The 21,158-nt window shown below is 40.2% G+C and overlaps 1 protein-coding gene across 2 annotated transcripts in view; it reads left to right on the top strand.

Moving 5' to 3' along the window:
• The window catches only part of PPP1R21 (protein phosphatase 1 regulatory subunit 21), a 71,687-nt gene that overhangs the window by 28,242 nt on the left and 22,287 nt on the right, over nt 1-21,158 (top strand). For both annotated transcript variants that reach the window (XM_065929302.1, XM_065929303.1), the window contains exons 4-13: nt 1,353-1,454; nt 3,280-3,444; nt 3,994-4,052; nt 5,240-5,334; nt 7,985-8,037; nt 8,523-8,672; nt 10,447-10,548; nt 10,637-10,725; nt 13,570-13,706; nt 18,909-19,001. In XM_065929302.1, coding sequence (XP_065785374.1) covers nt 1,353-1,454; nt 3,280-3,444; nt 3,994-4,052; nt 5,240-5,334; nt 7,985-8,037; nt 8,523-8,672; nt 10,447-10,548; nt 10,637-10,725; nt 13,570-13,706; nt 18,909-19,001 — 1,045 coding nt within the window. The remainder of the gene's footprint in view (nt 1-1,352; nt 1,455-3,279; nt 3,445-3,993; nt 4,053-5,239; nt 5,335-7,984; nt 8,038-8,522; nt 8,673-10,446; nt 10,549-10,636; nt 10,726-13,569; nt 13,707-18,908; nt 19,002-21,158) is intronic.

The following is a 21,158-nucleotide window of genomic DNA, read 5'->3' as shown; positions in this document are numbered from 1 at the left end:
GGAAATAGCCATCTGTATTTCATCCCCAGGTTAGTGAGATCCTCTCTCAGGGCTGTTTTTGTAGATTTAGGTGTAATTACTTCTGAATTAGTTTTAATAAAAACTTTCCAAATTTGGAATTACTGAGCAACCAGAATATGTCATTCAGCAGTGTTCTTTGTGTGAATGTATGTCTTGTGCTCACATTTGGTGTTTATGTATTTGTTTATTACATAGGTGCTCCATTTTCAGAGGGCTTTCTTTTTTTTTTTTTCTTTCAGTTTTATTTATTTATTTATTTTTTACTTTACAGTATTGTATTGGTTTTGCCATACATTCACATGAATCAGCCATGGGTGTACATGTGTTCCCCATCCTGAACCACCTCCCACCTCCCTCCCCACCCCATCCCTCTGGGTCATCCCAGTGCACCAGCCCCGAGCACCCTGTATCATGCATCCAACCTGGACTGGTGATTTGTTTCACATAAGATAATTTACATGTTTCAATGCCATTCTTCCACATCATCCCGCCCTCGCCCTCTCCCACAGAGTCCAAAACACTGTTCTATATATCTGTGTCTCTTTTGCTGTCACAGAGGGCTTTCTAATCGTGGATTCACGATCAGTAAGTGACTTCATTTTAAGTGAGGAGTGAAGTACAAGAAAGGCACAGGAGGGTGGTGACTGGTGTCTGAACAGTTTCATTGTTAGACTGTCCGTTGAATAGTGTCACTTCTGTGCGTATTCCATGAAAACAAATGTTCATTATTGGCTCTTAAATAGTGCTATTCTTCTATGTAAAAAAAGTTAATATTGGTATAAAGGCAAAAGGAAGGTATTTTTCATAGTCTTTGTACCTTTTCCTTCTATTTATTTGTAAGAGCTTTATCTTGTATTTTTTTAAATTAGAAATGTATGTGAACTTTTGTATAAATGTAGTTTTGTGAATGCTGTTAATTTCTTAAAGGAGTTTAACAACTCAAACTCATGGAATTGCTAAAACTTGTCACTTTTTAAACCAGGAGATCAATTGTTGAAATGATATTTACTAACATATTTATGTTGCTAACTTTCTGGATCTACTCTATCTTCCAGCAGAACTACTCCCAAATTCATCTGCAAAGAATAGTGAGCCTTATCTTTTCTTTTTTCTCTCTCTTTTAAGCTTTTCTGTTCATTGCAGTATTTGCATTTCCAACTTATGTCACATAGGAAAAGTTAAATGATGGACTGTATACCTTTTGCAGGATTGTTTGACAGTGGTGAACACGTAGAAGAGACAAGCTACTAAGGTGATAGAGAATCTGTGTACCTTAGGATGTTTCTCTAAAGGATGAAAGTTATGTGGACATAACTTATTCTTTCCATCAGAAAAGTGGAGAATCTTCTTCTCAATTGAGTCAAGAGCAGAAGAGTGTCTTTGATGAAGACCTGCAAAAGAAGATAGAAGAGAATGAACGCTTGCATATACAAGTGAGAAAATTGTCTGTTTTTCCATATGAATTAAAAAATGGGTCGTATGATCTGGAATGTGGAAAAACCAATGCATGATAGAGTGTTTTGTATGTGGGTAGGTGTTTTAATGTTTCCTGTGGTTGGTAGGTACATATGTCACTGTCATTCTTTCATTTCTAAGATCTCACACTTTAATGTGGATGTGTGCTTTGAATATGCACTTGTTCAGAGGACAGCTGAATAACTTTATAAGTTAATGATACAGAAGTATAATGGGGACTCTTCATTTTATATAGGACATGTTTAGATGGATTATTTAGATGGGGCTTATCATTTTAATTGTGGCGGTTGAGTTGGTTTTTGTCTGTTTCCCTTTTAGTCTGTAAGGTCTCACTAGGGTACAGACCGTGTCAGTTTTTTTTGTCCAGTCTTAGAACAGGGCCTCACTCATGGCATGCTCTCAAATATTTATGGAATGTCGAGTAATCAATGTCTGCTCCAAACCAGTCAGCATATTTTAAGAGTCATAGTATAATGTATTCAACTGTGCCTCCTGATTTTTTGTGTGTGAAATGGTGAGTGTAATCAAACAGTGGAAAATAAATTTTCATTCTTAGTGTTTGAAAATGTTTACAAAATGAACTTTTGACCTCATGAATTTTGTGTGAAGTAGTCATAATTCTTAATTAGTGTTGAATTCTCATTGGGCTTCTCTGATTGCTCAGTTGGTAAAGAATCCACCTGCAATGCAGGAGACCCCAGTTCAGTTCCTGGGTCAGGAAGATCTGTTGGAGAAGGGATAGGCTAGGATTCTCATTAAGGAAAGGAGCTTTACCTAATACAGGAGTAACATCTGTTTGCGTTTTGATTATTTAATTGTAGAAGTTTGCATAACAGTAGAGCAAGAGTTGTGCTCAACTGATCAGTTGAGTTAGTTCTCCGTGTGCCAGAGGTAGTTTGAAATAGAAATCAAGACAAAGCCAGACTCGACTGTCAAGAGTCCCTGTTTTGATAATAAATAGGCACAAGGAATGCATGTGAATAATACTGTGTAGAAATCAAAGCCTAGACATTGATCAAAAATCTGTATATTGGGTGAAAATTATAGTCATAACCCATTGATTCAGCTTATTCATTTAATGTTTTGAAACTTCCAGTCATTATTTTTGCAGTGACTATAGATATACTTCATAGTACTTTGTTCTCTGCTTTTCAAAAATAGTCTTTGGTTCACTCAAAAAAAAAAAAAAAAAAAAAAAAAGAAGTCCTTGAGATAGGTTGGGGAAGAAATGTGGGCTTTGAAGTCTGTCTGTGCCTGTGAAACAGTTGACAGTTAGGTAGCTCCTTGAAGCTTCAGGTTCCCCATCTGTAAAGGAGGGTCTGCAAGTAACAGTGCCTGTGACCTGCTGTGAGGACCTACTGAGCTCTTGCCTATGCAGTCTCGCACACTGAGCACATGGAACCTAATGGAAGTCACTCAGTGATTAGTCGGAGAAGGCGATGACACCCCACTCCAGTACTCTCGCCTGGAGAATCCCAGGGACGGAGGAGCCTGGTAGGCTGCGGTCCATGGGGTCGCTGAGTCAGACAGGACTCACTTTTTTACTTGCACTTTTCACTTTCATGCATTGGAGAAGGAAATGGCAACCTACTCCAGTCTTCTTGCCTGGAGAATCCCAGGGATGGCAGAGCCTGATAGGCTGCCATCTATGGGGTCGCACAGAGTCGGACACGACTGAAGCGACTTAGCAGCAGCAGCAGCAGCAATGATTAGTCACTGCCATTGTTTTCTCTTCATTTGTGTATATGAGGAGGTTGTGAGAAGAAAACCTGATCTTTTCAGTTTTTTGAAGCCGATGAGCAGCACAAGCACGTGGAAGCAGAGCTGAGGAGTCGGCTGTCCACTCTGGAAATGGAGGCGTCTCAGCACCAAGCCGTGGTCGATGGTCTGACGCGGAAGTACATGGAGACCATCGAGAAGCTGCAGAATGACAAGGCTAAGCTAGAGGTAAGCCCCCTGTTGTTGAGAGCTTGTTCAGAAATAGTCTGGGCTTTTATAAATCGTCCGCCTGCTTCGGAGAACAAAAGTTAGCCACTCAAGGCGGGACTGCAGCCTACAGCGTCTACTCAGCAAGTTGTCATCTGTGGCCTGATTCATCTGCTTTTCTTTTTTTCTCACAGACAAATATGCATATAATTTTGGTTAATAGTGATTCTCATACCACATTTCTAGCAAACAGAACACAGTTTCAAATAAATAGCTATATAAAATTTATAGGGGAAAACCAAAAAGAAAAAAGTAGAAAAAATTTTTCACCACCTTCAGGATTTCAAAATGGAAAGCCAAGCAATATAGTTTGGCATAGTTTATTTTAAAAATTTTATTGGCGTATGGTTGATATACAATGTTGTGTTAGTTTCAAGTGTTCAGCAAAGTGATTCAGTTATACATATACATATATTCATTCTTTTTCAGATATTTTCCCCCATTTAAGTTATTACAGACTATTGAGTAGAGTTCCCTGTGCTATGCTTTTCTTTTCCTTCTAAAATTTAGGTAAAATCTCAGACTCTAGAAAAGGAGGCCAAGGAATGTCGACTTCGGACAGAAGAATGGTATGTGGAAATGTGAATTCCAGGGGGCCCTGAAGTGAGAATCAGAAGACCTGAATTTTGGTTTAGTAGCTTCTCTGTCTCAATTTTCTCACATTTGCAGTGAGACAGAAGTAGGTCATTTCTAGGGGCCTTTTCAGTTATTTTATCTCTGGGACCTTAAGAATTCTTGGTAGAGTGGCTTGTGCAGCAGCCTTCAGCCTGCAGATGTTCTGGCCTGTGACAGATGGCATTCTGGGGCTCCTGTATTGAGGACTGGGTGCTTTTCTGTGACAGACTACTCTAAAAAGACGGTCTTCTCATAGTCCTAGGCAGGAAAACTGACTGATGATTGTGGTGTCAACCTTTTAATGTTTAGTTGCTAAGTCGTGTCTGACTCTTTGAGACCCCAGGGACTGTAGCCTGCCAGGCTCCTCCATCCTTGGGATTTCCCAGTCGAGAATACTGGAGTGGTTTGCCATTTCCTTCTCCAGGGGATCTTCCTGACTCAGGGATCGAACTCACATCTCCTGTGTCTCCTGCATGTAGGCAGATTCTTTCCTGCTGAGCCACCAGGGAAGCCCAACATTTTAATAAAATGGTGCCTTTTAAATAAAATGAGGTTGTGTAATCTAATCTGGAGATATTTACCTATTAAAATATTACTTGCCTCTGGATGGTAAGCGCATGCACCAACATTTATTTGATAAATGACATATTTTAGGTTTTGATAAGGTCAATCAAGTGAATTTCTTCTATTTAGTTGTACTGAAAAATGCATGATGTACCTATACTCTTAATTGAATCAAAACCAAAAATGATCAGATTTTGAGCTCAAAGAAGAAATCTGCTATAATACTTTAAAAACGTTTACCATTATACTTGAACAAATGTGTTGTAAAGAGAAAATCTTATCAGTTTGAAATGGCTCTAAGATGATTTTGAGCTTGGGAAAATAAAATTGTATAAGATACTGGGACTGTGATAAATTCTTTGCAACTTCTAGTTATTCAGCGGGAGTCTCAAGGGCTTTAAAATCAAGACAGTATTTTTCTTATCTTCATTTTTTTTTTAAACAACTCTCTACTACTAAGGGTATACAGATGTCAGGTAAACCTGTCAGTCCGAAAGCCTGATACCAGTTATTGAGGTAACATGCAAATGTTGATCCACTGTCTGTTGATCATATAGTTTTGTATTTTTTCTTTCAGTCAGTTACAGTTAAAGAATCTTCATGAAGATTTGTCAAGTAGATTAGAAGAATCCTTATCAATCATCAATGAGAAAGTACCTTTTAATGATACAAGTAGGTATTATGTACAGTTTTCCATTATTTGCAGCTCTGAACCTCTTTAGGATAGCCATCTTATTAATATAGTTTCTAATGTACTTGGCTGAAAATCTCACTCGCCCAACAGAAGGTTGCTTTCTTTTGTCCTTTTGATCAGCTTTGGCCCTCATGTCTTATAGGGAGATTTTAAGTTGTCACATAACTGTTCTGAAGCTAGTCTCCTTGGAAAAAGTCCAAAGCTACATTTTTCAATTGCATGTATTTAACATATCCCAACATGAAAACCAGGCTGTACACATAAAGTACCTGAATACTTACACAAGAAAAGCTGATCACAATGGGTGGCAAGGCAGAAGAGGAGTAGCGGGATGGGTGGGAAGTGAATATTCTCTGTCAGATATCTCCTGCCCTTTGGACAATGTGCAGCGATCGATAGTTCTGGAGCTGACTTGGGTATGCCTGCTTCCCCCTCATCCTTGGAAGAATCTGGTAATTTACATACCCAGGAGCACCAAAGAGAACTTAAAATTGACTTGCGTATATGTGTTTGAAAGTGTTAGTCACTTTGTTGTGTTCGACTCTTTGCAACCCCATGGACTGTAGCCCACCAGGCTCCTCTGTCCATTGAACTCACCAGGCAAGAATACTGGAGTGGGTAGCCATTCCCTTCTCCAGGGGAATCTTCCTGACCCAGGGATCGAACCCAGGTCTCCTGCACTGCAAGCAGATTCTTTACTTTCTGAGCCACCAGGGAAGCCCAAGTTTTAAGTCAAAATCTTAAAGACAAAACAGTTATTTGAAACTTACATTCAATGTAGTATACGTTTTCCTTTTTATAATTATATGATTGAAATTAATTTTTGACTTCTCAGTTTTTCTTAGGAAAGACCTAAAAAAAGAGGGAAGAAAAGACAAAGAAAAATAGCAGTTTGCTCTAAAACTGAAATCAGCATATGTCATTATCATATCAAAAACCTAAATTCCTCTGAAAACAACACCTGTTACTGCTTTCTACATTAATGTAAATAGCATCAGCATACTTTGATCCACTAGACTTGAATCCTTGGCATTTCATTTGCTCCTTAATCCTTAGTCATCAGGTTCTAATCATTTCCATCTGAATCTCTTTGGGATAATCCTTTCTTTTCCAGTACTAGTTGTCACCCTGTTTTAGGTGCTCATCATGTCACCAGTAGAGTTACTGCTTTTAGTTCTGAAATATTTAGAGATTATTTGCTGAAGGTCTAAATTTTGTATAGGATATGCAAAAATGTATAAGACAAAAGTCTCTACCCTCAAGGAGTTTATAGTCTAGTAGGGGGATAATAAGATAGAGAAATATCTGAAATATAAACTAAGTTATTCCATGAAGAACTTCTTGGGGTTTTAGGGGAAGGGTGGATTACTGCTGGTGGAGTTGTTTGGGGAAGGCTTCTGGAAGAAGTGTGCTTCGGGCTGGGCCAGGATGTGAAAGTAGGTTTTATTGGTCAGAGAGGTGGGGGAGAACCAGCCAGGGAATTGCTTGGAGTGTGGTATGTAGGATAAAGGTGCCGTCAGGGCCTGACAGTAGTAGTTAAGTATGACTGGAGGCTAGAGTGGATGGGATGTGGAGGCCAATGGTAGTAGGTAAGTTCTGAAAGGGTGGGTGGGGCTGGACCCTCAAGTTCTGGGCAGAGGACTTGGGACTTCATTCACCAGGCAGTAGGTTGTTGAAGATTTTAGAAATGTCCCTTTTAAAAAACAAGTATTTATTTACATTTGGCTGTGCTCGGTCTTTGTTGCTGCGTGCGCTTTTCTCTAGTTGTGGCAAGTGGGGCCTGCTCTCTAGTCGCGGTGTGAGGGCTTCTCATTGCAGTGGCTTCCCTTGTTGCAGAGCACAGGCTCTAGTGTGCACAGGCCGCAGTAGCTGCGGCACGTGGGCTAAGCTGCTTCGCCCAGGCTCTAGAGCACACGCTCAGTAGTTGAGCCACGTGGGCTTAGTTGCTCCAAGGCATGTGGGATTCTTCCGGATTAGGGATCGAACCTGTGTCTCCTGCGTTGGTAGGCGGATTCTTTACCACTGAGCCACCAGGGAAGCCCTGGAAATGTCTTGATGAGATTTGCGCACTCACTTTGTTTATCTGGCAACAGAGTATAGATTACACTGGAATGGGAGAAGGAGACTGATGCTATTGCGGTCATGGTCCTGGTGTGCTGGGATGGGGGCTGGAGCCCGAGATGTCAGGAGATGCAAGGAGGCAAGGCAAAGAGAACAGGCAGTGTGGGGAAAAGATGTGGTACAGTTGACAGAGATCAGAGAGGCAAATCTGGGGAGCAGGTTTATGGGAGAGATGAGGAGGTTAACTTGGATGTGGCTTAGTAGTCTAACAGATTGGTGTGCATCTCTTTACCTGCTGGTGTGCACATTTGTAAATAAAAGTCTAGAGCTGGGGAGAGAAGCTGATATTGACCCAGTTGGGATGGATGAACCCCTCTGTTGGGAATGGTGGGAATGAGGGTTATAGAGTACAAAGAAGCCTGTGCAGAGTGCACCCCAGTGATCAGGAAGGGAAGGGACTGAGTGGAGACGAGCTGGCAAATGGGGTGAGCATTTCTTATTTCTCAGTTAAGCTCTTTTTCTGTAAATGTAAAAATGACTTAATGTATATCCATTTTTGTTTTGAAGAGTGTAGCCAATATAATGCTCTGAATGTTCCAGTCCACAACAGGAGACATCAGGTAAAGAGGAGGTTTTTATTTTCAGTAATGTGCATGTCAAACTTTTCAGAAACACCAGTTAGTTGTTTGGGCCTCTATTTAGTGCCCCAAACCATTGCATTTAACTTTTACTTTCTTTTCTCATACATTTAAAAAAATCATGGAACACGTTATTTTTTTGACTTTGTAAATAATGCAGATTTTTGCTGTTTCTTGTCTTACAACATTAGAACTGAATTGTGGGATGCACTGATTTTTCTTATACCTTTCTTTTAGGTTGGTGGCCTTTGCACTTTAGATTAAGTGGAGGAGGTATATTAGCCAAAATGGACAGCTTTCTAATTTACTTAGATGGTAGTATTAAAATATCAGTGGGATCAAATGAATTTAAATTAAGGAATAATTATTTTAGAGTTCAAATGTTTTCTCCAAAAGCAGACTTAATAAAGTTGTTTGGGAGTTATAACCTGATAGTTGACTTTAACTGTATCTTTTTCATTTTAAAGCTGAAGATGCGGGATATCGCTGGGCAGGCCCTGGCTTTTGTTCAAGATCTTGTCAAGGCTCTTCTGAACTTTCACACCTACACAGAACAGAGGATTCAGATTTTTCCTATTGATTCTGCCATTGACACAATATCTCCATTGAATCAGAAGGTACGTTTAATTCAGGATACCTTTTGTCTGCCCCGAACAAATCTGGAGACTTGCTATTTATTAGACTAGTTCTGTGCTTCAGCCAAGTACTGTAGAGGACATGGGGAGAAACTCCCAAGTCATAGTCTTTACTGTCAAGAAATAGGGTAAATATGGAGATTCTTACGAAATGAAATAGTGAGGGATATGTTAGAAGACCTAAGTGTGAATAAGTGGTCTGGGCAGTAAGTGAATGTGACATCATCAAGGAGGGGAGACTGCTGTTGGTGGTAGTGTCTGGGAGACTCTTTGGTGATTTAACTGGGCTTTGAAAAATGAGCATGGTTTGCATAGCAGGAGAGAAGTGGGGTAGGTGTTTTTTCCTTACAAAACTTTTCACCACAAACCTTTTAAAGTTCATAAAAATTAAAGTTGGAATTTTTGAAATGCTCTTTAATATCACTGTGGGAAAAAGCTTTCAGATGACCTGGGTAAGGAAAATGGAACTGTAGCATTTTAAGGCCGTTATATTTTCTTTTATACTTTTTGTAATATAAAAGCATTTTTCCCCCATTGGTTCTTTGTCCATTATTTTATTTTTATTTATTTTTTTTGTTTTGGGGGCCTTTTTTTGGCCATACCATGCAGCTTGTGGGATCTTAGTTTTCCAACTAGGGATTGAACCTGGGCCCCAGCAGTGAAAGCACTGCGTCTTAACCACTGGGCTGCCAGGGAATTCCTGCCGTTATTTTACGTAGCTTGTTACCATATTGTGCTCACACAGGGAGAATCAAATATGTTAATCCTAATGGAAATATTTCATTACTCTGAAGAATTCATATTTTTCTCAGTATTTTACCTTTGGTACTTTTATCTCTGAAAGACCCTCTGTGACTTTTCTATTAAGTCTCTATTATTGAAGATTCAGTAACCATTTGTTAAAAGATGACCAAAGCATTTAGACTTGTTCATAAAATCATAAGGTAGACTTTTATACATGAGCTTAGAGTTCAGCTTATTTAACAGCCCAGAGAGACTGAGTTTTCCAGGCCATATTTCTGTGTAGTTTGCAGTTGGACTAGTTGAATCACATTTCTGCAAAATGAGACTTTACATTTGTAAAGGGAGAAATCAAAATTTGAGCCATTATACCATATTTAAAAAACTGAGATATTTCGCATGTGAAAAATTAACTTGTTTCTCAATTGTCTCAATGCCTGGGGGATCTTTTTCTGAATCTGTTCTTCATATTGAATTAGTTCTTCATAAGTATTATAATATCCATGACAGTTATAAAAGTTTTTATATTTTCATTTTGATGATAGTTACATTCCTAGAATGTGTTAACCTTGAACATTGTATGCATTGAATATAAGCTGTACTCAAAAGCCTTGTTTGTGAGAAATGAGTTATGTAACACAAAAATCTGTCCTACGGTTTTGACTCAAATATCAAATCTTTTTTTTTTAATCTTAACTGGCACCCCTATGAAGAAGTGGTTGTTTTGGAAAGAAGGCCTGTTGGTGCTGTGTTGTTAATAGTATCCCCTCCCCACTTGCCTCATGCCTAGCTGTTAATTATGTCATCCATCTGCTGGTTTGTCACTTTGCCATGGAATGGGCGCTTGGGTTTAGTATCTGGGATTGTTAGAGGGGAACTTTGTGTAAAAGTCAAATTTCCCAAGAAAAAGTTTGCAAAAGAATTAAGGTTTATAATTCAATGGGTCTATTTACAGATGTTTTGATATCCTTTATTTTCCAGTGATTTAACTCAGAATTCTTCCCCTGCTATTTAGTTCTCACAGTATCTTCATGAAAATGCATCCTACGTCCGCCCTCTTGAGGAAGGAATGCTTCATTTATTTGAAAGTATTACTGAGGATACTGTGACCGTCCTGGTAATTTTCTTCTGGTTTACTTCTGGAAGTGGGAGTGCTTCTTTTTCAGACAAAAATTATTAATCTTGAAATTGTTTTTCTTTTCCAGGAGACAACTGTGAAATTGAAAACTTTTTCAGAGCATTTAACCTCTTACATATGTTTTCTTAGGAAGATTCTTCCTTATCAATTAAAAAGGTACTTACTGCTCTGGGCCAGAGAGCTTGAGGAATTGTGAGGTGTCCTCTGAGCTGTGCTGGAGTTAATAAAGTAACAGCCTGTGCCTCTTGTTTTCTGCCTGACCTTTTTGCACCACAACCAATTTGGATGTTTGTGAAAAAGGAAAATCATGGCTTGAGCAGCACAAACTTATATTTAAGAAAACTGAATTGTAGTTTCTCAACTAGAGTTTCTTCAATAGTTTTGAACTGTAATTAGTGCTATAACCATGTAATGCAACATGAACCAGTATTTTTAGTAACTGTGAATGACACATTTATTAAAGGAAATATTTTAGTTTTCGGTATTTGTTATCCTTTTACTGAAAACATCTAGATGGGGGTAATAATAGTTAACCTCTATATTTGAATCTGTAATCCTTAGGTTTCTTTTAAATAGTATGCTGTTTTTATTATTGGTGATTTAAGTTAAAAAATAGAAATGGTGTACATCCTCCATCCCTCATGGGATGAGTCATTTAGTAACCTTAAATATTCCATCTTAAACATTCCTGAAAAGTCAAGGGAAAATAATTTATATAACTGGAAATTTGAGACTAGACCAGTCCATCCCTAAGGAGATCAGTTCTGGGTGTTCATTGGAAGGACTGATGTTGAAACTGAAAACTCCAATACTTTGGCCACCTGATGTGAAGAGCTAACTCATTTGAAAAGACCCTGATGCTGGGAAAGATTGAGGGCAGGAGGAGAAGGGGACGACAGAGGATAAGGTGGTTGGATGGCATCACTGACTCAATGGACATGGGTTTGGGTGGACTCCAGGAGTTGGTGATGGACAGGGAGTCTTGGCGTGCTGCAGTCCATGGGGCCGCAAAGAGTCGGACATGACTCAGCGACTGAACTGAACTGAACTGACTGTACATTTTGATACTTTCGATCTAAAACTACAAAGGCTCCTAATTCATCTAAATCCTTTCATCCTAAGATTTAGTCTTTTAAAAAAGACAAAGAATAATACAACTGGAAATAAGAGAAATGAGAACATATATGTACTATTATTGATATGTATTATTTTTGTTGTTTATTCCGTAAGTCATGACTGACTCTTTGCAACCCCATGGACTGTAGCCCGACAGGCTCCTCTGTCCTTGGGGATTCTCTAGGCAAGAATACTGGAGTGTGTTGCCATTTCCTTCTCTAGGGCATCTTCTCGACCCAGGGATTGAACCTGTCTCCTGCATTGCCAGGCAGATTCTTTACCGCTGAGCTACCTGGGAAGCCCATAGGTATTATAGTAGATTGCAAAATAAGGTTTAGGAAAGACATAGTTGAAAAGCTTACAGATACTGAAAATATACAAGTAATTACAGTTTTTTAGTCCTTATAAACTAAAGTAGTAGGTTTTAACTTTTCAAAAATATGAAATTTTATTGTTAAAAAATTTATATATGTTAAGAACCATCTTATTTCCTAATTCTAACCTAACAAGGTATTTCAGTAACCGAATTCTGTGATTTGTGCACATGACAGAATTTTAGGAATCAGGGAATTATGACCTCATAATTGTGAATTATAGTTTCTTTCAGATCCTTAAATGTTTTAGTTCAGTATAATTGAAGTTTTTCTGAAAATTGACTCTGAAAGTTTAACACTGAATTGAATATACTTTATTAATTTGGCTTATGTTTAAAAGAATGTAAGAACCATTGTAAAAGTGGTATTTACTACGTGAAAGAGTTAATGCATTTTTATTTTATCTTAATTTATTTTTTCACTATTACATTTTTAGAAACACTGGATAAGTCCTTTCTTAATCTAAGATTCCTGTTCTTGGGAATGTTCTGTCCCATATGCTTTCAGCCCTACCTTATCAGATTTTCATGTATTTTAGGCAATTTTTTTTGCCATTGGTTTAAATACCACTCTAGTTGGCAAGATGACATGTTCACTAGTAGTAAACGGGTTTAGTATTGAATGAAGCTGTCTGCTGTAAATAAATAGAGCAGAAGTGTCAAGGTCAAGGGAATGGATGTGATTCTTGATTTCACATCACAAGCATATAATTCTTGTGCTAATACCTTTTCTAGCTTTGTGTAAAAAGCATTTTACTTGATTATTGCACATTTTAATAAGTACTCTTAAGAGTCTACATAGTTTTTAACCTTACAATTAAGTTTTCCCAAGCACCATTTAAAATGGAAAATGATTATATTTTGTGAATGTTAAGCATTTACTTTTGTATTGCACTTATAGATTGGTTTTTCCAATCTGTCTGACGTTTGAAATTACACACACTTCCCTGATGGCTCGGTGATAAAGAATCCGCCTATTAGTACAGGAGATGGGTTCAATCCGTGGGTCAGGAAGATCCCCTGGAGAAGGAAATGACAACCCACAACAGTATTCTTGCCTGGTCCCACAGACAGAGGAGACTGGTGGGCTGCAGTTTATGGGGTCACAAAGAGTCGGACACGAGTTAGTGGCTAAACAACAGCTCACTGAAAAAGGTTTCTTATTGATTCTCTCTCCCAGTGCCTGTTTAATTCTCTTTAGAAATTCAACCTATGAAGTATTTTTCTCCTGAAAATATTTTAAAGGGAAGCATTTTTGTGCTGCTCTCAGGATGGAAGACAGTGGGCACCTTTTCTTCCATTTAGTTGTCTTCTGCTGCATTGGCATTGGAGGAAGCCAGTGTATACATGATGGTATAACAAAATGGAACCTTGTCAATGAGCTCAAGTTTTTTTTTTTTTTTTGGTACATTCTCTCTTCAGATATAGATGTTTTAGGATTTAGGTAGTTTCTTATAGCTGATTGAAAATCATTCGGGATGCTCACTTTTATAAAATCTGCCCATTCCTAGCCTAGAAGAAGAATGTGACGCTTCCCTTTGCACATCTGCATTACGAGCCAGGAATCTAGAGCTGTCCCAGGACATGAAAAAGATGACAGCTGTGTTTGAGAAGCTGCAGACTTACATTGCTCTTCTTGCCTTGCCAAGTAAGTACCTTTGTTACTCATGGTTCAATGTGAAGAGCTTAGAGTATAAGAAGTTGGAGACGGGAGGTGGTTTGGCAGGTTTGAGTGAGAAGAGCCTAGGATCTGGGGCCAGAAAGACTTGAATTCATATCCTGCAGCCCTTTATACATTTATGGCCTTGGGCAAATCACTTTACTTTTCTGCTTCTGTTTTCCCACTTATAAAATGAAGGTAAATGTATTACTGAGTTAAATTAAGAATGTACAAGGACATCCTGGGTGGTCTAGTGACTAAAACTTGTTCAGTCACTCAGTCGTGTTGTGACCCCATGGACTGCAGCTCGCCAGGCTTCCCTGTCCTTCACTATCTCCTGAAGTTTGCTCAAACTCATGTCCATTGAGTTGATGATGCCATCCAACCGTTTCATCCTCGGTCTCCCCCTTCTCTTCTTGCCATCAATCTTGCCCAGCATCAGGGTCTTTTCCATGGGGTCGGCTCTTCGCATCAGGTGGCCAAAGCATTGGAGCTTCAGCTTCAGCATCAGACCTTCCAGTGAATGTTCAGTGTTGATTTCCTTTAGGATGGACTGGTTTGATCTCCTGGCTGTCCAGAGAACTCTCAAGAGTCTCTTCTCCAGCACTACAGTTCAAAAGCATCAATGCTTTGGTGCTCAACCTTCTTTATGGTTCAGCTCTCATATCCGTAAATGACTACTGGAAAAACCATAGCTTTGACTATACAGACCTTTGTTGGCAAAGTAACACTTGTGCCTTTTAATATGCTGTCTAGGTTCGTCATTGCTTAGAAGGCTCTCTTATCTCTCCTTGTGCTCTGGAACTCTGCGTTCAGTTGGTTATATCTTTCCCTTTCTACCTTGCTTTTTGCTCCTCTTCTTTTCTCAGCTATTTGTAAGGCCTCCTCAGATAACCATTTTTCCTGCTTGTGTTCTTTTTCTTGGGGATGGTTTTGGTCACTGCCTTGTGCACAATGTTACAAACTTCCTTCCATAGTACTTCAGGCACTCTGTTGACCAGAGCTAATCCCTTGAATCTGTTCATCATCTCCACTGTGTAATCATAAGGGGTTTGATTTAGATCATACCTGAATGGTCTAGTGGTTTTCCCTACTTTCTTCAATTTAAGTCTGAATTTGGCAATAAGGAATTCATGATCTGAGCCACAGTCAGCTCCCAGTTTTGTTTTTGCTGACGGTATAGAGCTTCTCCATCTTTGGCTGCAAAGAATATAATCAGTCTGATTTCTGTATTGACCATCTGGTGATGTCCGTGTGTAGTCTTCTCTTGTGTTGTTGGAAGAGGGTGTTTGCAATGACCAGTGCGTTCTCTTGGCAAAACTCTATTAGCCTTTGCCCTGCTTCATTTTGTACTCCAAGGCCAAACTTGCTTGTTACTTCAGGTATCTCTTGACTTCCTACTTTTGCATTCCACTCCTCCATGAAGAAAAGAACATCTTTTTTTGGTGTTAGTTCTAGAAGGTCTTGTAGGTCTTCATAGAACCATTCAGCTTCTTTGGCATTAGTGGTTGGGGCATAGACTTCGGTTACTGGGATGTCGAATGGTTTGTTTTGAAAACAAACTGAAATCATTCTGTCATTTTTGAGATGCATCTAAGTGCTACATTTTGGACTCTTTTGTTGACCATGATGGCTACTCCATTTCTTCTAAGGGATTCTTGCGCACCTTTAGGTTTTCTTTTGTTTTATACGTCTAGCTCTTACATTTAGGTCTTTGATCCATTTTGAGTTAATTTTTGTATATAGTGTGAGGTAAAGGTCCAGCTTCATCTTTTGCATGTGACTGTCCAGTTGTCTCAGTACCATTTATTAAAAAGACTGTTTCTTCCATATTGAATGGTCTTGGCACCCTTGTTAAGAATCGGTTGATCATCGTTGTCTGTTTACCCTATATCTCCAATGAACCTACCAATTTCCTCCTAGTTACCTTCAGCGCAGGTGCCATTATTTTTGAGGGTACCCCTGGGCTTGAACTTCGCTATAGTCTGTTGTGAATAAAGTCAGTTTCTTTGGGAAAAGATTCAGAGTTTTCTGTTTAAATGACTATTTCTCCCCTGGGTTAAATCTCTGAGCCATAGTTCTGTGCTAGGGGTGAGGACAAAGATATACTCTCTTAGAGTGACATCCCTGTATGTATAGCTGAGTACTCCATGGAGAGGGTAGCAGCCCCCTGTTGCCTCTACTTGCCTCTTTCAGCAAGGAACTCCTGTTACTGAGCTAGGGCCAGGGTGTTAATGGCCACAGATTCTCAACATCCCACAAGTCAGGGCTGGGTGAAAGAAGAGAACCCCCACCCCTGAGTAATACTTAACTAGAATTTAGCCTCAGCAACAGGGAGCTGAGAGCAGGATAAGGAATGCGGCTCTCTTTTGAATTAGGGTGAGGGAGCTTGGTGTTCTTTGCTGTACTCTCTGGACTGGGGTTTCTAGCTCACTGACTGGGCGGGGGAATGGAAGTGGGTTCAGATACCACAGATTGTTGCTGTTGTCAGTGAATTGATACAGATTTTCTTGAGTAACTGTTTCTTCATTAGCTGGATGCCCTTAGGATAATTTCCAGAGTTTTAAGTGGTTGTTTTTAAATAATTTTCATCAGTTGCACTGGAGAGTGGATATGTGGAGCTTGCTTATGCTGTCATGCTGGAATTAGAATTACGATGTTTGAATAATAGTGTTTTTAGTGATGTTCAGCAAACAGTAATATGTAGGGAAAAGAACAAAATGAGAAATGTGTTCTGTAGTAACAGGTGAAATTCACAAAGACTTTTCATTTCATAGAGAATCATGAAAGACATAATCCTGCCTAACAATTTAATTTTGATTCTTAACCATTACTAACTATGGACATGAGGAATGCAAATCTGTTTCAGTTCAGTTCAGTCGCTCAGTTGTATCCAATGCTTTGCCACCCCGTGGACTACAGCATATCAGGCCTTCTTGTCCATCACCAATTCCCGGAGCTTACTCAAACTCTTGTCCATTGAGTCACTGATGCCATGCAACCATCTTACCCTCTGTCGTCCCCTTCTCCTCCCGCCTTCAAATTTTCCCAGCATCAGGGTCTTTTCAAATGAGTCAGTTCTTCACATCAAGTGGCCAAAGTATTGGAGTTTCAGCTTCAGTATCAGTACTTCCAATGAATATTCAGGACTGATTTCCTTTAGGAGGGACTGGTTGGATCTCCTTGCAGCCCAAGGGGCTCTCAAGAGTCTTCTCCAACACCACAGTTCAAAAGCATCAATTCTTTGGAGCTCAGTTGGAGCTCAGCTTTCTTTATAGTCCAACTCTCACATCCATACATGACTACTGGAAAAACCATAGCTTTGACTAGATGAACTTCTGTTGGCAAAGTAATGTCTCTGCTTTTTAATATGCTGTCTAGGTTGGTCATAACTTTTCTTCCAAGGAGTAAGCGTCTTTTAATTTCATGGCTGCAGTTACCATCTGCAGTGATTTTGGAGCCCCAAAAATAAAGTCTGTCACTGTTTGCACTGTTTTCCCATCCACTGGCCATGAAGTGATGGGACCGGATGCCATGATCTTAGTTTTCTGAATGTTGAGCTTTAAGCCAACTTTTCACTCTCACTCATGAGATACTCCACGTCCAAGGTCAGAGAAGCCTCAGCAAGACGGCAGGCGCTGGAGCAGCGGCTGCGCAACACTGGAGCAGCTGTGAGAAGATAGCCCACGTCCAAGGGCAAAGGGGAAGACCTGGGAAGACGGTAGGAGGGGCGAGTTCGCGTTTAGAATCAAACCCCATTCCCACCAGAGATGCTCAGAGGGCTCAAACAAACCTTGTGTGCGCCAGAACCCAGAGACCACACAGAGACTGAGTCAGAACTGTGTTTGAGCCTCTCCTGTGGAGGTACAGATCAGCAGTGGACTGCCACGGGGTCAGGGGCTCTGGGTGCAGCAGACTTGGGTATGGCATAAGCCCTCTTGGAGGAGGTCGCCATTAACCCCACCATGGAGCCGCCAGAACTTACACAGGACTGGGAAAAAGACTCTTAGAGAGCACAATCAGAACACTGTGCACCAGGACCCAGGAGAAAGGAGCAGTGACCCCACAAGAGACTGACCCTGACTTGCCTGGGAGTGTCCAGGAGTCTCCGGTGGAGGCGTGGGTTGGCGGTGCCTGCTGCAGGGTTGGGGCCCTGAGTGTAGCAGTGCCTGCAAGGGACCTTTTGAAGGAGGTCACCATTACCTTCATTGCCTCCACCATAGTTTGGCCCCAGGTAAATAACAGGGAGGGAACACAGCCCCACCCATCACCAGAAAATTGGATTAAAGATTTACTGAGCATGGCCCTGCCCATCAGAACAAGACCTAGTTTCCCCCTCAGTCAGTCTCTCCCATCAGGAAGCTTCCGTAAACCTCTTATCCTTCTCTATCAGAGGGCAGACACACTGAAAACCACAATCACAACACTAAGCAATCTGATCACATGGACCACAGTCTTGTCTAACTCAATGAAACTATGAAACTATGCCATGTAGGGCCACCCACGCTCTACTTGGTGGAGCGTTCTGACAAAATGTGGTTCAGTGGAGAAGGGAATGACAAACCACTTCTGTATTCTTGCCTAGAGAACCCCGTGAACAGTATGAAAAGGCAAAAAGGTAGGACACTGAAAGATGAACTCCCCAGGTTGCTTGGTGCCCAGTATGCTCCTGGAGATCAGTGGAGACATAACTCCAGAAAGAATGGAGAGACGGAGCCAAAGCAGCACCCAGCTGTGGATGTGACTGGTGATGGAAGCAAAGTCCAGTGCTGTAAAGAGCAATATTGCATAGGAACCTGGAATGTTAGGTCCATGAATCAAAGCAAATTGGAATTGGTCAGATAGGAGATGGCAAGAGTGAACGTCGACATTTTGGGAATCAGCGAACTAAAATGGACTGGAATGGGTGAATTTAACTCCGATGACCCTTATGTATCTCTGCCCTTGGACGCAAAGTATCTCCTCACAGTCGCTCCAGTGCTGCGCCGTTGCCGCTCCAGATCAGTTTAGGTGTCTATAATCATCACCATTCTGTCTGAATGTGTCTGCAGGAATTTTGAGAGCCATTATGTTCAACATGTCACAAGTGATACTGATTCTCTTCCCGAAGGTGGAGAGAAGATGGTGGGCTCAGTTTTTCAGGTGAAGTCTTCTGGGACAAAGCTTAGGTCTGTGATCTTGGTTTCCTAGGTACAGAGCCAGATGGACTCCTTCGGACAAACTACAGTTCTGTGTTAACAAATGTTGGTGCTGCTCTGCATGGATTCCATGATGTCATGAAAGGTGAGACTTAAAAAGAACATAAATAAGCTTCATCCCTTTTCTGAGATCTGCCTGAGTGAGATTTAAACAAATACTGCCAAGGCTCATAGACCCCAGATAAAGGCTTAGTAGCATTTGGCTTACGTTAAAGTACACAGCTTACTGCCTTCTGCTTTTCCCATCTGCTTCTTTCCTGAAGGTAAACAAAGTACTGATGAGAAACCCTTGTGTGCAGAACTTTAGCCACAACTACATTACGCTGATTTAAGGCAGGTGTATGAATTTTATCAAGTCAGACATGCTATTCAGAGGCATTTAGCAAAATACTGCACTTGTTAAGAGCCCAAGCATGAAGGGACTGAGGAAACAAAGGTATAAATTTCCTAGAAATAATGTACTGGTTTTCCACCTTCCTGTGCATTTTTATGTTGAGAGTACCCTTTATAAATCCTGTTTTGTTCAGGAGAAACTTACAGACTGAAGGTCTGTTTGCAAACTTTGGTCAGTTTTCACTTGCCATGTGCTCCTAAGAATATGCTTTTTGAAAGGCATTTCATTTGCTTTTTAGCATGTGATTCTGAGTCCTGACTTTTTAATCTGTATCTCTGCATGGCTTTTGGTTTCTTTCCCCTCTCTCTTTTCCTTTTGGTGGCTCTTGGAGTAGGAGCAGAAAGAGAGGGCAGAGCAATTATTCAGGACTATTGGAAGTAGGGTTTCTCTTGTAGCTTAGTAGTTAAAAAATCCACTTGCAATGCAAGAGACCTGGGTTCGAGTCCTGGTTTGGAGAGATACCCTGGAGAAGGAAATGGCAACCCACTCCAATATTCTTGCCTGGAGAATCCCATGGACAGAGGAGCCTGGCAGGGTACAGTCCATGGGGTCGCAAGAGATGGACATGACTTGGTGAATAAGTCACCACCTTTGGAAGTAACCCAGGTACCTAGATTTTTTATTGTGGTGTTTAATGTATGGTTAGTGACCAATTAATGATTTCACAGAAAATATATTTAAAAAACTTAAGATTTTGTTGGATTTCATGAATAAAATGTGTATATTGGGGGCCCTTCTATAAACTGACACATAGCCTGTGTTACTGGGAATCTATCTTAGTCTCAGCAGTATTACCCAATACTTCCTTAGTCTCGAAAATGGTCCTTTTTGAGGCTTGTCTTCAATTATAAGGAACTGTAGAAGTCACTGTACTTCTGGAGCTAGCTCTGGTTGCAGAAATCACAGCTTGCATAGACAGATTTGGTGGCAGGTAACAATAGTCAGTCCCAACTCTGCAGAACCTAGTCTGGTCCATAGAAAACCCAAGGGACTAGTACTTTTTTCCTGCACAGCTTTTGATTTGGGGAGCTCAGACTTAACCATTGTCTTCTATTCCAGAATTTTACTTAACCTAGAACTAGGCCATTGAAACCACAGATAGCTCTGTGGCTACAGATTTTTTGGTTTTGTTTCCTAAGTTTTCCTGTGCTAATATTTTTTGTTCCTACTAGTATTTTTGCTAGAATTTTGATAATGGAGGGGCTAGAGCCATGGAGGGGAGCTATCCATTGAGAAGGATCTTAAAGCTTTATTTACATTGAAAAATATTGATTTTATTTATATTTCTATAAATAATAATGTGTTTCTAGCTTTTCTGAAGATGCTTTTGTTCATATGTGGCATTAGATGCCAAGTGATCCAAATCGAAGGATGCTACTGTTATTATTTGTCAAGAGCTGGTGGAGATTATGGGAGAATCAGAGGCCTCCTAAGCCCTCTCTTTGTGCCTCTGCTCGTTTCTGTTCTTAAAAGTGTGCATAATGTAAATTAAAAATATTGGGAAACATGAAGAATGGTTGGCAAGCAGATTATGGGCTCTTGTTGATAGGTTTACAGTTCAAATCTGTCTTCTTACCTAGTTGGAAGAAAGAGTGTTGTGTATCTCTCATGAAAACTCAGAGTCAGCGTTAACTGGCATTAACAGAATAAACTTTGTTTTTAAGAGAGCTCTTATGTCAAATCTTTTCCCTGATGCTTTGCCTTGCATAATTGCTTGGTCCAAGTTGGGAAAAAGGAAGGAAGGAAGGCAAGCAAGCAGGCAGGCTGGTCTTAATATAAAAAGTGGGAGAGAGAGATTTATGAAAATGTGTGTCCCACAAGGAATTAAAATGGGAGTGAATTAATCTT

This window comes from Muntiacus reevesi, chromosome 3 (genome assembly GCF_963930625.1).
Source record: "Muntiacus reevesi chromosome 3, mMunRee1.1, whole genome shotgun sequence".
NCBI classification, from domain to species: domain Eukaryota; kingdom Metazoa; phylum Chordata; class Mammalia; order Artiodactyla; family Cervidae; genus Muntiacus; species Muntiacus reevesi.
This window is presented reverse-complemented; position numbering and strand designations above follow the sequence as displayed.